Genomic DNA, 17,764 nt, shown 5'->3' with positions numbered 1-17,764 from the left:
CCGCTCAAACAGAAAAGCGCATAGCGCTCGCTGCCCTTTTCCCCATATTGATCTCAGTTAGCATTAAATATTTTAAAAATATCATTTCCGAGGGTTTTGTTCCTTCCCCCTATATTCTTGACCATTCTCGTCCCCGTTCTTTTGTTGGTACAGTCCAAACATATTTGCTTGATGCTATCCGCGAGCATAGAACGGATGAAGAGGATCCCGTGGCCCCCGTTGATTGGCCCAAAGTCAGATACCTCTTCCAATCGGAAAATTCGGTGATGCATTGGCCAATGGGAACGGAACAGCTGTTGCTAAGTGGTAATGGGAAGGAGATAGAGGAAGAGAGCGAGAGAGGCTGCGGGAGGGAATCCGGGTTCAAATGTCGTTTCTACCACGTGATCCCTGGACACGTCACTGTATCATTTTCTGGGTAGTGCACGTTCTGTTGCTAATAGAGGAGAAAAAATGTTTATTAGTGGAAATTATGTTTAACACAGAAACTATTACGTGTACAAACCTAGGCATTCTAAGATAAAACTTTCATTTACCACAACCGCTTTTAAGAATATGATAATGGAAGGAGTCACACTCAAGAAGTCTATGAGCAGAACCACAAGTGACAAAAGGCACAGATTGGACACTTGTCAGCTTCCCTCAAATTTTGATGGGAAATGTAGGCAGCTTGGTGGAATGTTGGACAAGTGACAGTTGAAAAGTCCATTGGATAGCAGTCAGAGAGCGAAGCTGCGAGACCAGGATGCCTACATTTCCCATCAAAACTTGAGGGAAGCTGACAAGTGTCCAATCTGTGCCTTTTGTCGCTTGTGGTTCTGCTCTATGTATTGGGTTGCAAACCTGAGAACGCTTTCCTGGGAATTAGCCTTATAGAATAAAATGGAATTCAATTCTGATTGTAGCTGAATAGGATTGTTATTACAAAAAACAAAACGGATCTTAATCGCATTTTAAAGAGGAAAGGGTTTTAGTAGCCTGTGACATTTCTATTGCTTAAAAAAATCACTCTTAATAAGAAAAGGGATGGTGGGTGTACTGTTTTTGCGTGTTCTTAATGGGACTAAAGCTAGCTGGAGTAGTTGTAGTTAAAAGAGTTTCAGACTGTGATCTGGGAGACTCAGGTTTTAATCCTCACTCTGCCATGGAATTTTGCTGGGTGACGGTGGGCTAGTCACAACCCTTAGCCAACCTGGCAACTCAAGAATGGCCTTCTCAGTCATAGCACCAAAATGTTGGAACTCTCTCCACTAGTCGGTGAAGACTTTTTTGTTGTCTAGTTGTCATACCCCCAGTAACAGTTATTGGCCCTCCTGCCTGGCTTTGGTGTATGTGCTTATTTGTTTTTATTGAATTCTTTTATATATGCTTTTCAATATGGTTTTAACTTCAAAACGTTTTAGCATTTTGATGTTTGCTACATTGGAGACCGTATTTGGCTGGAAAGACAACACAGAAATTTTTTAAATAAATAAACTCACAGGGCTGTTGTGAAGATAAAATGGAGGGAAAGATAATTATATAATCCAGTTTGGGAGCAAGGTTGAGTATAAATGCAATAAGTGTAGGGAGCATTTATAAAGCTGCAGTTGGTGGTAACACTTCAGTCTTCCTAGTTACATTCATTTAATATTTTCAATGGATAAGCAGTGTGTGTCTTTGTTTTTATGTCTTGGTTAATACAATTAAACCTATTGATAAATTCTAATTCAGCAATTACTTATGCTACAACAAACTCCTTGTTCTGTAAAGTGCCACAAAACTCTTTTTTGTTAATGAGGAAGGCGAGCATTGTAATCCATTAAAATGTGTTCTGTCGTTGAGCAATAATCTTGCAATTAATTAACAAACATTTTATAAATAAAAATTAAATATTTATTTATTAAATATATTTATTTAATATGCAAATTTGACTCTGTCAAGCTGGGACTGAATAGGGACTATGAAAGGTTATCACATTACCACAGGTAACAGATTTCCTTTACAGAGGCGGGGTCTGGGGGAGCTCAGTGGCACCTGGCGTGGGCTTTCGGGAACCACATATCTCTTTGTCAGATGCATCTGGCAGGGAGAGCTGTGATTATCGAAGGCTCATACTGCATTGGAATTGGATGGTCTAGCTGTTTGGCTGCTACAAACTAACAGGGCAAACTCCTTTGAAGCTAACTGATACACACACTAAAAGGAGATGTTTACATATACTAGCAAAGGAATGTTTTGATTGCGCCCTCCCCCTTCCTCCCCCTAATTGCCTCTTCTCTCTCCTCCTCTTCTGTATTTGACCAGTCTCTGTATCAGGCATCTGACGAAGAGAACTTGATTCTCAAAAGCTTATGCTACAATAAAATTGGTTAGTCTTAAAGGTGCTACTGGACTCTTTTTAATTTTATATTTATTGCAAGTTCAAATATTTTCAAAACATTTATTAATAGTGATTTTTAAAAGCTATAGGTCTGGAGTCTCTAAACTTTTGAGCCTCTGGGCGCATTTGGAATTTTGACAGACAAATGTAGTTGGCACAGCCACAAAATAACTACCGCAGAAGATAGAGACTGTCATATTACAGTTGCTACAGCTTACTTTCAGTCACAACATAAAGATCCTTGTGCAGTAGTGGCAGCTTCTGCCAAAGCAATGCTTTTAAAAAGTTGCACAGCCAATCAAATTTCCAGTGGCCAAGCAAGAGCCTTGCTGGGCAAAAGCCCCACATGGGGCCCTATCCTGCCTATTTTCAAAAGACACTTGGCAGGAGCCAGGAAAGTTTTCAATGGGCACCACACTGGGGCACCACCCCTGCTATAGGTGTTTACTTGCACTCAAGTTAAAAAGCAAAATATTTTTGTCCTATTCAGGGTGTTGGTGCAGACTGCCCTCAAGTCATATCTGACTTATGGTAACCCCTGGTGAAGTTTTCATGGCAAGAGACTAACAGAAGCAGTTTGCCATTAGCTTGCCTCTGCAACTCTGGTCTCTGTTGGAGATCTTCCATCCAATTACTAACCCAGCCGACTCTATTTAGTTTCTGAGATCTGAAAAGATCAGGCTCACCTGTGCTAACCAGGTCAGGGCCCCATCAGAGTAACATAGGGAAACTGGGGAAAATAAATATTATTTCAGCAATAACATTTCCCATGTCTACTCAAAAAGCTCAGCCTTATGCACACATAGTTGGCATACATCTCATAGCATTTTCTACAGTTATCCCAGTTTGCCACAGGCAATCACTGTTTTATGATCCCGGTATATACTATTGCACTATATATACTGCAATCCTACGAACAATTTCCTGGGAGTAAATAAAATGGGCCTTACTTCTGAGTAGACTTGCTTAGGCGTGCTCTCTGTCTAGCCCTTTTTTTGCATTTGAGGAGATGATGGTGATGCCTTTTAAATTTCTCGATAGGAGTACTAGAGTTTATTAAGTTTCACCCTCCTACATGGGTCTCTAAAATGTTGATGTCTAAGTGGAGAGTGGATGTGATTTCAGTGCAGATGTCTAGCACGTAGCTAAATGGAACCTTCATATTCAAGAGTAGTATCTGTGCATACCAGTGGCTGGCCGCTTGCACGGGATGATGGAAGTAGATAAGAACCAGCAGATGGTCTAGAGACGGACCTTGGTGGTAGGGTTGCCAGCCTCCAGGTGGTAGCTGGAGATCTCCCAGAATTACAATTGATCCCCGAGTAACAGAGACCAGTTCCCCTGGAGAAAATGGCTGCTTTGAAGAGTGAACTCTATGGAATTATGCCCCACTGAGCCCCCTCAAGAGCTAAAAGAGCCCTGCCCCTCTCCAAACCCAGGCCTCTCCAGGCTCCACCCCCAAAATCTCCAGGAATTTTTCAACCTGGACCTGGAAACTCTACTTGGTGGGCCTAAGCAGGACTCTTTTTACATTCCTCTAGAGATCAATATACAAACATGAATGCAAAATGCCACCACATTGCTTCCCTTTGTCCTTCCCGCCATAAAGTAAACCCTGCCAAATATGTTTAAGTTGTAACTGCACAATAACAAGTACAACCTTATGAGATTAACCAAGTTTCATTAAACATTTTTAAAATGTTTAACGAATGCAGCTGGGATGGGGGCTGCCAGATGTTGGGATCCAGCTCCCTGCCCTGGATGGGACACCACTGGCAACTTTGCCAGTGGTAAAGAGTCTGGGTGTGCTCCTGGATGCCTCCCTATCAATGGAGGCCCAGGTCACGGCGGTTGCCAAACCTGCATTTTTCCATCTTCATCAGATCAGGCAACTTGCCCCCTACCTGACGCCCCAGGACCTGGCTACAGTGATCCATGCAACGGTCACCTCCAGGCTAGATTACTGTAACTCACTCTATGCTGGGCTACCCCTGGGCCTGATCCGGAAACTACAACTGGTCCAGAATGCGGCGGCACGGGTCCTGACTGGTATACCTTACCAGTCACACATTACACCTGTCCTGCGCCAGCTGCACTGGCTTCCGGTTGAATTCCGAATCAGGTTCAAAGTGTTGGTTCTTACCTTTAAAACCCTGAGCAGGTTGGGACCGGCATATCTTCGGGACCGCCTCTCCCTGTACGTTCCCCGGAGATCGCTTCGATCAGCGAATAAATATTTACTTGTGGTTCCCGGCCCTAAGGAAGCCCGCCTTGCTTCAACCAGGGCCAGGGCCTTTTCAGTCCTGGCCCCAGCCTGGTGGAACGCTCTCAATGGAAACCCGGGCCCAGCAGGACATATTATCGTTCCGCCGGGCCTGTAAGACAGAGCTGTTCCGCCAGGCATTCGGTGATTGAAGGGGGCGGTGCCATGTCGGCCTCCCACCTTTGGGGTGGGGGAGGGTTCTCCCCACCACTGCACTTTGTTAATTTGTTTTATTATTTGTATATTGATTTTAGTTCTTGTTTTTATCGATTTTAACTGTTCACCACCCAGAGCCCCTGGGGATGGGCGGTATATAAATTGAAAAAATAAATAAATAAAAGAAAAGAAAATGGTTCTTAGCAGGACAGTTCACTCATAGGGTTGTCAACCTTTAAATTGATCCCTTTAGCTGCCCTTCTAACCAGTTTGAGCTACAGTAAAAACCAGGTGTATCTGTCTAAAAGCCATGAGAACCTTCAGCTGCCCATTTTCACATATTAAGTCTCTAGCAACCCCCCTTGCATTTAGCCTTTGGGGGGAAGGGGGCTAATGCTTGGGGAACAACAAGGCTTCAAGACAAATGTTATATAGCAAACACAACAACCAAAAGAGATATATGTTTAAAATAACTATAGCTTTAAAATAAAAATAATAAAACAAGTTAAAATATCCCATGCAAATAGCAAGAACCACCACCGCCCTCCAAAAAACCACCACACAGATAAAAGGCTATGGGATACTTTTAAAAAAGATTTGATAAATACAGATATGAGGTAATAATACTACTATTACTTAGCTGGAGGTCTTGAGTCTTGAAAAAAGGCTTAACTTGGGCTAGGTTGGGCCTCATATAATTCAAATAGTCCAGGTTTACTGAAAAGGGTTCTGGCAGCCAGCTCACATTCTGGAACACATACTTCTGTCAACTGGGCTCAAATCCCATCCCCCATGCAACTGGGTTTTTTTACATCTTGGTTTGCAGATTTTAATCACAGTGCTATTATAAATCATTATATCCTTCTAAACCAAATGTAGTTGTGCCATATAAATATGCCAACAGATAGAAGATTTTTTTACAGGCAAGTTCCCCTCAGACCCTTTCCCAAAAGACACCTCTGTTTGGGACGGTACACCAGCAGTTTCAAAGCAGGTTTTCAGCCCTTTACTATTAGGGTAGCTAAACACTCTATTTATCAGATAATCAAGAATTGTCCCAGGTGCATGAAATTTGTCTTGATGACTCCAGTAATACAATCTGGCCAAATTTCCAAAAATAATCTGATGGATGGCTAAATTGTAGCAGCTGAAAATTGCTTTTGTGTTAGTGTTGCCATGTTTGCAGTTGTTGTTTTTTGACTACCGTGGTATAATTTCCCTTGTACTGGTTTAAATTCAAATGTAAAAATCAAGAATATTCTATTCCATTGGTGAAAACCTCGTGTCCTTAAAATGCTTAGGTTTCATAGTGAGTGACCAATTTGATCAATGAGAACTAAAGTGATTATAAATTAATAATAAATGACCCATGTATCTTGAAAATGGAATGCAAAGAGGAGCAGCTGGAAAGTGCATGAACAGCACTGGGTGGGTTGAAAACTTATGTCTATCTGTAAGGTTTTAGTCTATGGCTGGGATTAGTGGAGTTTTATGTATTTTGTATTATGTGGCATGTTGTGGCTGGATTTTATTGGATTTTTATTATTTTGTTGATTTTAACTGATTTAATTGATTACTGATACAAACCACTTGCAGCTCTTAATCAGAGAAGCTGTATAAAAATAAAAAAATAGAATAAATGGTGGATATACGTGGAACAGTTTTCCTCCAAAAAGGAAGGGAGCTCCAAGGCACTTCAAAAGAGAGAGAGCAAGTTCAGACAAAAAAAATGGTATCTCAGGACTTTTGTTTTTGGATACTGATTTTAGCGGCACTGGTTCAGCCATCTGCCATGGGAGACGTATAACTTTTCCCACCAGCGCACGAGAGGAATTGCAGCTTTTGATTGACAGGTTGCGCGAAGCGATACGGGTGAGAGTAACCATGGTCCCTGTCCTCTCACGCCGACGATTGGTTACCTGACAGCTTGACTTAGCCTATAAAAAGTGGCGCTGCAAAACTGGGCGGGGTTAAGCTTTATTTTTCCTCCAGGTAGCAACACCCTTCGCTGGGTGGTTTGTTCTGTGCAGGTGGGTGGGTAGAAAAGAGTAGAGAAAGGGAAAGGGCGGGAAAGGCGGTTGGCAAGAGGTGGGGCTCTCCGTGTCTTCTGTACCTGCCTTTGTTTCGCTTCTGTTTTACCTCAGTTACCCTTCTTTTCTGGAAGGTGTCCAGTGGTTGTTGTTCTCTCAGTGTTATAGCGTCCTCTAGGGAGTATTATCTTGTCCCTTTTATTTTAAGTACAGAGAGCTTAATAGAGTCTTGCATAATTAAGCCGTAATTACTCGTAATAATTATTGTAACTGGCAAATATTAATGGGCGTCTTATAAAAGCTCTTCCTGTGAGGTGTGTCTATTGCCCCTTTGCTAGTTTTCACGCACAGATGTATACTATGCACATGCAGCAGAAATGTTGCATGTATTGTGAAAAAAAACTGCTCGTACTGCATTTGATTTGTATAGGTACAAGCCGAAGCTAGGTTACTATTTAGGACCTGATCTATTCAATTAGAGGATTTAAGAATGTGTATAAATCCTTCCCACTAAAATCTATGGGACTTGAAAGGGTTTAACTTTGGCTCAGTTGTGCTGTTATCTGTAGGGGTGTGTAAATAAGTAATGAGAGAGGCTTTAAATAATCATTTTTTAGTTAAATACAGTTGAAGAATAGAATCTCGATAAGGTCTAGAATCTGTTCAGTCTCATTGAGTTTTCATCCTAAATCCTTTGCCATTCTCTTTTTCTTAACATGTTGGTCTCCTTTGTTCCACACCAGTATATTACATGTGCTTTATTTTATAACTATAGTGTGTTGTTAGGTTGTGTTCCCCCCTATTTTAAAGACAACTTGTGGAAAGCAACTAGCACCTGATTTCTAGGGTCGTTGCAGCAGCCTCTACTGGGACATTGTTTTTCTCTTCACCTCCTCTAAAAACAAAAAGGGAGACTAGTGCATAGGTAGAATTATTTGTCTAAAATTGGCCAAAAGAGGGGGGGGGGAGGTTATTGACAAGGTCTTAATTTTGCCCAGCTTCTCACATCTTTCTGGGGCTTGTTTCTGATAATTTAGCAGTGGAGGAAAATGTATATCTTATTTCTAATGTCCCTTGTACCAAATCAGACCATTAGTCTGTCTGGCTTTGTATGTTGTCCATTGCAGCTGTCTGTGGCTCTCTAGCAAAAAAAAAATCACTTGCTGCAGAAGGGCATTGAGAAGATGCAGGATATTGAGCTAGGAGCTTCTGCTTGTAAAGTATGTGCTTTGCTATCAAACCACAACCCTTCTAGCTACCAAGTGTTCTCCTTTCCCCAGTTTTAATATTTCTCTTGATCAGAAAACTTTCTTGCAACAAGTCTCGCTTCATATGACCATCAGAGCCTAAGCTACAGTTTGGGTATATATGTTCTTCAGCCTCTGGCTTTTCCAGTACTCTTCAGTTCCCTAACATATGTTCAAGTTTTCCATACAATTACGGCTGTTTAATTTTTTTTAGCATGAAAGGATTTGTAGTCTAATTGCATATGGCATAATTTTGCTGAATTTTTACAAGAGAGATTATTGTCTGACTTTTTTTGGCTGATTCTAAGCTTTGCACCAAACCACTTTTGCAGAAGACCCCTTTGAACCTCTGCTATTGCCTCAAGAAAAAAATGAGACACAACCAGAGTGCTTGTGTCCCTCCTGTGGTCACCACTGGGGTGAAGCCAGGGAGCACAAAACAGCGCCGTCAAATCACAAAGGGTGTTGGAGCGCACAGTAGTATACGAGTGCCTGAGAGAGAGCTTTCCAGAGCAGCCCTGAAAATTTCACAGCAGCCACTGTTACACCTACGCAAAGAAGAACAAGATGCCTTCTTCAATCTCTTGGGTGAGATCCCTGACCAGCTGTGCTAGTTTGCATTAGGGATGGCTATTGCAGCCTTCCCAAATAAAAACCTGGTAAAAATTTTGTACAGTTTCTCTTAATATGAAAAAGAGCTTGTCTTAAAAAGTTTAGATGTAAAAATTTAAAGCTGCATGTGTATTCTATGTTTGTAAATGTCTTCCTTCTGACAGGCTTATTTTATTCGTTTATATCCTGACTTTCTTCTCAATGGGGTCCCAAAGCAATTTACATTGTTCTTGCCATTTTATTCTTATAACTGCACTGCGAGGTAGGTTAAGCTCAGAGTGTGACTGGCCCAAGGTCACCCTGCAAACTTCCATGGCTGGGTCAGGAGTCAAACCTGGGTCTCCCAGATCTTAGTCCAACATTGTAACCACTACACCATGCTGACTTGATAGTAGAGCCGGGTGACTAGCTCAAATGGACTGGACAATTAAAACTATTCAGCAAATACCCAGGGATTCTGTCATAACTTACTACCAAAAATCACTAGTTTGGTTGAGGAAGGAGTAGTAAAAAGAGTCTTTGCCATTAAATCTCCAATATATACTATATAAATGTTGCTAACAAAGAGGTAGCTGAACTCAACAAACAAAACCACTTTGCTTTATTTCTTATCAGAGGATGATTTGGTACAAGAATTCCTGTCAATGGACACGTGCTACAGAATTTCTGATAAGGTAGGTTAACTTAAGGAATTATGTGTTCTATTATCTTTTGTTTTGCAAGTGTCAGGGAACATTATTTTGTAACTCAAACTTGAATATTCATATCCTCCACTAAACTGGCAATATACCTTAACAACTGCCTTCTTCTATAGTAACCTGCCTGTCCACCCCAATCATTTTTGGAGGCCTTGCTTTGGGTGCCCCTCCCATTTGAGGCTAGGCAGGTAGCGACCTGAAAAAAGATATTCTTGGCTGTGGTACCAAAACTTTGGAACTCCTTTCCGAGGGAGATTTCATCTGTCTCCCACTGATGTCTTCCACCAGTGGGTAAAAACTTCTGTTTTGTTTGGCATATCCCCAGTAAACTTATTGGCCGTAGTCTCTGGTTGTGTTTGTATATATACTAGCAACAGAGCCTGTTGTGAAGATAAATACAACGGGTTCTAACAGCGTGGCCTCCTTACTGTCTCCGCAGCACCTCAAAGGCCTGCCGCAGGACGCATGGAGGCCTGACGTGGACCTCCCAAGGCCCCGCAGCAGCCTTAGGGAGCTCTGCCCCCTCCCTGGCTTGACCTTCCTGCTGCCTCCACAGCAGCTGCAGGGCCATGCTTCACCTCCCTGTTGCCTCTGTGGCCCCTGAGAGGCCTGCCACACCGACAACTCTCCTTTTATCCTGGTGCAGGTGCACCTGCAGGGCCCTCAGTGCACCTGTGCCAGGATAAAACGTGAGTCGTTGGACTCGTCACCAATACGGCTTAGCTTTTATGTATCCATTTTAGTGGTGGTTTTAATGGTTTAAATGCTCTAATGACTGATGTTTGCCACCTTGTGGGGACCCTATTTGGGTGGAAAGGCAGCAAGGTTCAAGGTTCTGGTGTTGACCTATAAAGCCCTATGTGGACTGGGCCCAGCATACTTTTGGGCCTGCCTCTCCCCATATGTTCCCCAGAGGTCATTTCGATCAGCTAATAAGCAGTTGCTGATGGCCCTTGGCCCCAGGGAGGTCCATCTGGCCTCTACCAGAGCCAGGGCCTTTTTGGTCCTGGCTCTGGCCTGGTGGAACTCTGTCTGAGGAAACTAGGGCCCGGCAGGATATGTTATCTTTCCGCCGGGCCTGCAAGACAGAGATGTTCCACCAGGCATTTGGTGGGGGCTAGGCTGTCCTCTTGTCAACCATACCACTGAAGATCGTCCACCACCCATGCAGGAGCTCATAAGAGTAAGAGCCAAGCCCTGCACCTAAAATGCTGTGTATTAATATTTATATCCGCCAATTGAGAAATTTTTATTGTATATGGAATAGTGTTTTAATGTTTATTTGTAATGCTTTTATTTTAAAACTATGTTATTAATTGTATGTTGTCACACCGCCCTGAGCCCGTCTGACGGGGAGGGCGGTCTAGAAATGCAATAAATAAATAAATAAATATAAATGTTTAAATAAAAGAAATTGTAGTGGCTTACATCAAATGGATGGAAACTACAAATAGATAAAACAGGTGAAAACTATACATAAAGTAAAAACATGCATCTTAAAATATACACACTCCTACTGAACTTAAAACTGATGGACACCATTTTCTTGGCTCTATTTAATGTAATTACAGAAACAAGGTGCAGGTACAGGTGACTTTTTGCTTTAGGTTCAAAATTGGCTTGTTGCTAGTGCTTCTGCCCATCTAATAGGTTGGTTCTTCTCTCTTCACCTCTCAAATAATGATTGGTCTAAACTTAATGTTTTTACTCAGTATCTTCTAGCCATGGTGCTGACATACTTCAAACGTGCTGGCCTGCATATAAGGGAATACACACGGATAAATCTCTTCTTAGCTCTGTAAGTCTCTTACTACTTTTCACTTTCAGTTTGAGCAGGAGAAAGAAAATAAACTAGGTCTATTAGATTGGAGTTGGATCCAAACCAAATTGAGAGTTTCCACCAATTTCCTTTTCCCAATGCAGACCCCCCCCCCCCAGATGTTGTTCCTTAGGGCCCTGTCTTCCCCTGGAGCAGTATTTCACAGATATCAGCAGATGGCAATGGGAGGGCGGAGATGGGAGAGTTCTGCTGATGCTGAATTTTGTAGGCCCTTGAAACTCAGCAGAGCTGTGTGAACTAGCCCCTCCTCCCATCTAGCGTTGGCAGTGCCAGGGAGCTTTGCAAGGTTCTTCCTTGTTACTCAAGCTGGGATAGTGCAGGAATGCAGGGCAGTTGGCATGGCAAGGAAAATTATTTATCCTTGGCTGTGGAAAGCTCCATTCTAAGCTGGGAAGTAGACTTATTTATTGTTCTACTACTTGGGATGGCATCTATCTCAGCCAGCTAGGTAGCCAGCTCCCAGCATGCATGCCCAGTTCTGATCAGACTGTTTAGGTGACAACAGCACCCCAAAAGCAGGAGTACAGTTGAGCCATCCAGGCAGATAAGTTTGGGATTGTATTTGGACCTGCACTGGTGATATCTTTAACCTGAGTTCCCTCTGGTCCTGTCCCCAGTAAATGTAAACAGCTTCAGCCATAACAGTGGGTGCTGTTCTGCTCATGTATGCAATACTGTTGTTTTGTGTACTCAGTCTGTGATGCAGGTATAGGAGCCTGTCAGCTGCACGTGCAGTGCAAGTGATTCTCTGCAGAGCAGAAGCTGTTGCTGTCACTGTTGCCACTTCTTAGCCAGAGCTGCCTCTTGTGTCCAGCACAACCCTCATATCTTCTCCTGCCACCTTTTGTTTGCTGGCACACCAGAATTTGCATAGGTAGATGTTGCATTTAATTTTGCATTCAGACCATGTAGGTTGCCTACCTTCATCTAGTAAGGGAAGTCTTCAGAGTTTGGCCTGCCCACACCCCCTTTTCCTGATTACAGGTACTTAGCAAATGACATGGAAGAAGATGAAGAAGACTACAAATATGAAATTTTCCCCTGGGCGCTTGGTGATAATTGGAGGCAGCTGTTTCCACAGTTCTTGAAAACACGAGATAACTTTTGGGCTAGAATGAAGTACAGAGCATTTGTTAGTCGGAGATGCTGTGATGAGGTTAGCCACAACTTTGTATTCCCTTGCTCTTGCCATTATGTATATTCCTTAAAGGAGATATAAGGTGTCCTATTGATTGTGGGATGATCTCCCACTTTGCTGAGGGGCCTGCAAGGATTAGAGGGCTTTTGTGATAGTAAGAGAGCTGGAAGAAACAGAACATGAAATGCTCAATGCCTCTTAACCAAAAGACTTCTAAATTTAGAATCTTAAAGAGCAAGATTTGAGCCCAGTAGCATGGTGCACCTTAAAGACCAAAAGATTTCCAGGGTATAAGCTTTCGAGAGTCAAAGCTTCATCAGAGCTTTGACTTTCAAACGCTTATATCCTGGAAATCTTGTTGGTCTTTAAAGTGCCACTAGACTCAAATCTTGCTCTCCTACTGCAGATCAATATGGTTGCCCCTCTGATAGAATCTTAAAGTTATCCTTTTAACTGTCAACCTAGATAATGTTGAAAGAGCCCACCCATTGGGCGTGGTCCCGGGAACGACCTATCCACCACAGTGGGGCACTGAGGAGCTACGTAAAGAACGAAAAGGACTTATTTCCTAGAGGGCCTGGCGTAACACCCCTAAGCTGCCTCCTCTGTGCATTTGATCTGATAGAAGATGATGCTGAGGGATCTCCTTCTGCCAGCAATGTTCCTGCCAATGACTTGTTACCTTTCACAGAGTGGAACCAGGATTTGAACAGCCTTCCTCTGTTGTTGCTGGATCCAAAGACTATCCACAGCATGCAGTGTAAGTAATAACCATCCTCACCTTTTGATTCCATGGATTCTGCTTAATACATGGCTTGCACTCCTGCTTGACTTGCAACTAACCTTCAAAATTGCCTCTTTCAAAGCTTTCCACCTTGCACCGAGCGAGAAGGATTCCTTGAATTGAAATAATGTAGTTGGGAAATCCATAGATATAAGTACATGTAGTGACTCTTCCTGATTTCAGCAAGGCAGTTGAACTTCCTCTGTTCTTAAGTATGTAGGCTTAATAAACTTTTTTTTGTGTAAAGAGTACATGAACATCAGATCTTGATGAAAAGGGCACCTGGGAATTAGTACAGCAGAAGATAAATGAGAGTGGCTGCTGTTAAAGAGCAGCTCTGAGGTAGCTTTTTTCAGTTATCAAAATAGAACGATGTGTCTCTGATATTATTCTTCTCCTCTCTCTTGATATCATTCTTTGGAGCAGCTTTTTCCCAGTTAGAAATGACAATCTTTCCCTACAGCACCAAAGTGTTAACAATACACTTACGTTTTTTCAGGACAGATCAAATTTATCCTGGATGAGTTATCTAGCATAAACCAAAATTTAGTTTTGTTTACTTTGACCATTTGTGGTCAGACGTGGGTTGCCGGTGCCTGTCTCTGCAACCCTGGTCTTAGTTGGAGACCATCCAATTACTAACCAAAGCTGACTCTGCTTAGCTTCTAAGATCTGATGAGATCAGGCTTGCCTGGCCTATCCAGGTCAGGGTACTTTGACCATTTACTAACGGGTAATTTATGAGTGTAGGCCTTTTAATAAGGGTTTAATGTCATTGGGAAGCAGGCTTTTTTCCTCTGCTTCTGCACAGCATTGTGGAGCATTCATGAACTTCCTAGGGTTTCCCCAATCGTTCTCGAACCTGCTTTGTTGCGAAGTTTTGGAAAAGATTACAGTAAAGCCAAGATTACAGTAAAGCTTGCATGGGAGGTGTGTGGGTGAAAATTCTTCTTTACTCAATGAATAAATAATTTGTGGTATTCACAGCTAGGGGAAGTAGTGATGACCATGAGCATAGGTAAGTTCAAAAAGGGGATTAACCAGATTCATGAAGGATAGGTCAATCTGTGGCTACTAGTCATGGTGACTGAAGGGAGCTTCCATATCCAGAGGCAGCAAACCTCTGAATACTAGTACTGGGAGGCAGCTGCGGGGGAGGGCTTCTGCCTCTATGCCAGTGATGGCGAACCTTTTTGAGCCCGAGTGCCCAAACTGCAACACAAAACCAACTTATTTCAAAGTGCCAACACTGCAATTAAACCTGAATACTGAGGTTTTAGTTTAGAAAAAACAACTCGTACAGTTGTCTGAACTAATTAACATATTTTGTCTTAAAAGAAAAACACAATAACAGCTTTCAATGATACAGTTTTTTATTGGGAAAAAATCAACTCTAGTAAATGAAAAAAAATTATTATAGTAATACATTGTACACATAGCCTGAAGCCAGGTAATTTATATAAACGTTTAAAATAATTATGTGCAGGGGTCATTTCCTAGAAAAAGAACTGCAGGAACTCATTAGCAGAACTCATTAGCATATGCAACACCCCTTGACATCACCAGAAGTGTGTCAGAAGGCAACATCCACCCCTCAGGCTCCTTTCCCCAAAAATCTCCAGGTATCTCCTTAAAGCAGAATGAAATCCAAGCATGTTACCCTTCTCTGGAGAGCCAGCCCTGCTTGCATGCATGCACTCACTCACTCTCATAAGTCACAAATGAAAATAAAGCAGCAGAGCAGAATGAATTCAAAGGAGACCAGCCCCACTCGGCTTGCACTCATTCACTCATTTTCTCTCTCTTCCTCTCTCTCTCACGAGTCACAAATGAAAGTAAAGCAGCAGAGCAGAATGAATGCAAAGCAGCTTACCCACTCAGCTTGCACTCATTCACTCATTTTCTCTCCCCCCTCCCTCACGAGTCACAAATGAAAATAAAGCCGCAGAGCAGAAAGAATTCCAAGCAGCTTACGTTCCTTTGGAGCCCAGCCAGGAGGAAAAGGAATCACGTGGGCAGGGCCAAAACCCATGTGATCTCTTTTCAGATTACTGGAACACCGTTCCAGCTCGTTCCGCCTCCAAATGAGCCCTGGCTCACGTGCCCACAGAGAGGGCTCTGCGTGCCAGCTGTGGCACGTGTGCCATAGGTTCGCCATCACTGCTGTATGCTCTGTTGGCCCTCCAGGGTAACTGGTTGACAAATATGTGAAACAGGATGCTGGAGTAGATGGACCACTGATCTGATCCAGCAGGGTCTTTATGATGTTATGGCTTATCTCAACAGTGAAAGGAGCTAGACACTTACTTGTCTAAAAAATGAAATCTAAGAACTTAAGAGAAACTAATACACTGGTATAATGTTATCATATAATGATATTCCGTGGCTGATTATTTTAAAAAATGAAGATGCCTCAGTGGCCCAGGAGAAGGGGGGATCACTGTTGCCAAGGGACATGGAAAGGGAAACCTTTGTGGAAGCCCCATTGTTGTGCTGTACTGGCAGCTGCAGTGAAGAAAGCACACAAGGATGTCCCCATGTGGAAAACACCTACCTAGCCAGGTGGTAAGGGAGCTTTTTTAAGGGCCAAACTACAGATAAGACTAACCATATGTCCATTTTGTGGATGCTGCTGCCATTTCAAAGGGATTTAATAATGCTGCAAGGGCTTGATCCTGATCAGGACCAACAGTGCAGTGGGTGGTGGTCTTGTTCTCCACCTCCCAGTTGTATCACCATTTGATGAAAAGGCATGGGGAGGGCAAGATTACTTCAGTCTGCCATATGGCACCAGCATGGCATTTTAAAATCTCTTCAAAATGGCCTATGGATACCCATCGTGCATAGTTTGGCTCTATGTCACCTGCTTCTTTCAGGGAGTAGCCTCCTATGAATGGTCACTCTCAGTAAATTACCCCTTGACAAATGATCATACATATTTCATCCTCAATTGTCTTTTTATGTTTTGATCTTCTTTCTCTTCTCCTTCCTCTCATCTCCACCCCCTTCCCCACTCTGTTGTGAAAGTGTATACCTTTGCATGTTTTTTTTTTTTTGGAAAGACTTCATAAAAAGATTTTCCAGTGTTTAGAACTAGGTAGGAGTATTTCCCTCTGGGAGTCTTCCTGTAGCATATTTACAAGGAATAATTCTGAACTATTTTACATGTTAAGCAAGTGTCTTTGTAGTAAAATAGAAAAGAGTCCAGAAGCACCTTTAAGACTAATCAACTTTATTGTAGCATAAGCTTTCGAGAGCTACAGCTCTCTTCATCAGATGCATCTGACGAAGAGAGCTGTGGCTCTCGAAAGCTTATGCTGCAATAAAGACACAGCTAACTGGATTTATGTCTTTGTAGTATGTTTATGTTGTATTGCACCAAAATCTGGACTGTATAGACTGACAGATATGGCATTGTTGGTGGAACCATCTTGCAGTAGAGGTTTAGCTGTTTGGCCCTTTGCAATTTTGTTAACTCTTCCTTTTTAATATTATTTATTGCCTACTTTATCTCATGGGCTCAGTGTTTTGCAGACACTTCTGTCCCCAAGTATAGTCCCACTGTATTTAATTTGACAACATTAAGATTGCTTGAGTATTTTCAGCCAGATGTTTTAATTGAACTCACAAGGGTACAATTTCATATTGATTCTTTTGGTTGACAGCGCTGCAGGAGCTCGCTATCCCTGTGGAGGCAGATGGAGTAGTCATGGATTGGCGATCTGTGGGGTAGTCTTGGATGTCTAAGGACCTGTATACGTATATGTATATACAGACATACCAGGAATTCATTTGATGTTCTTACTCTGTCTAACCCAGTGATCTATTTTTCAAGCACTTTATGCATCTTCAAAAAGGAAGATAAATGGCAATGCCGGTATTTATATTTAAAAAAAAGAAGCTTTTCACTATGAATTATACAATGTCAAATGTACTTTCTGGACATAATAAAGAAGTCCAGAAGAACAGGCTATGGGCTTATTCTTGGAACATTTATGCTGGTTCGTGAACTGTGGTCCACTAGGAAGGATTTTTCTGACTGATTTTGAAGGCATATCCCCTCCTCAGGGAACACGATGACTAGAGAATGAAGTGGTCACTGGGTGGAACTTGGCATCCTTAGTTTTTTTTATGAGAGGTTTCCATGGCTTGATTTCTATGGCAAGACTGGGAAAATGCCAGCTTGCATAAACATTGTTTCTTTAAAAAAAACCAAAAAACTCAAGTGCTGTATTTTTAAATAAATAGTTAAAAAGGGGCGGCTCATTCCACTTATATAAGGGGTAGGAAGGATTTTCTCTTTACAAGTTCTATGTCCCTGTAAGGAGAGAGCACTAGAGACATATGGTATCTTCAATATGTTTATAAATAGACAAGCACAGCACATACACTGCTAAACTACACAGGAACACTGCTATTCCTGCATTAGAACTCTGAACAGCAAAAACTGCTGCACTTTCTCCCACTAGTAGACTACAACATTCCAGATGCTGGAGAAATACCCAACCATAAAGAACCATTAAGTATTTTACTTGCCTGTTGCATAGCAAGGACTTTCCCTTTATCTCTATATGGTGGGAGTTGTCTTATCTAGTCTGTGACTTGTTTCCCTTATTTTAAATCAATTGCTTAAA

At 42.2% G+C, this 17,764-nt stretch overlaps 1 protein-coding gene across 1 annotated transcript; it reads left to right on the top strand.

Moving 5' to 3' along the window:
* The first annotated feature begins 8,429 nt into the window (after positions 1 to 8,429).
* On the top strand, positions 8,430 to 17,002 carry SPDYC (speedy/RINGO cell cycle regulator family member C). The gene is made up of 6 exons (XM_054972873.1): positions 8,430 to 8,646; positions 9,286 to 9,344; positions 11,081 to 11,166; positions 12,193 to 12,364; positions 12,812 to 13,106; positions 16,796 to 17,002. Exons 1-6 carry the CDS (start codon positions 8,430 to 8,432, stop codon positions 16,861 to 16,863), a joined length of 897 nt encoding a protein of 298 aa, XP_054828848.1. The 3' UTR covers positions 16,864 to 17,002.
* The last annotated feature ends 762 nt before the right edge of the window (positions 17,003 to 17,764 follow it).

Source organism: Eublepharis macularius, chromosome 1 (genome assembly GCF_028583425.1).
Source record: "Eublepharis macularius isolate TG4126 chromosome 1, MPM_Emac_v1.0, whole genome shotgun sequence".
In the NCBI taxonomy this organism is placed as follows: domain Eukaryota; kingdom Metazoa; phylum Chordata; class Lepidosauria; order Squamata; family Eublepharidae; genus Eublepharis; species Eublepharis macularius.
Note: the sequence above shows the minus strand (reverse complement) of the source record. Positions and strands in the feature narration are given on the sequence as shown.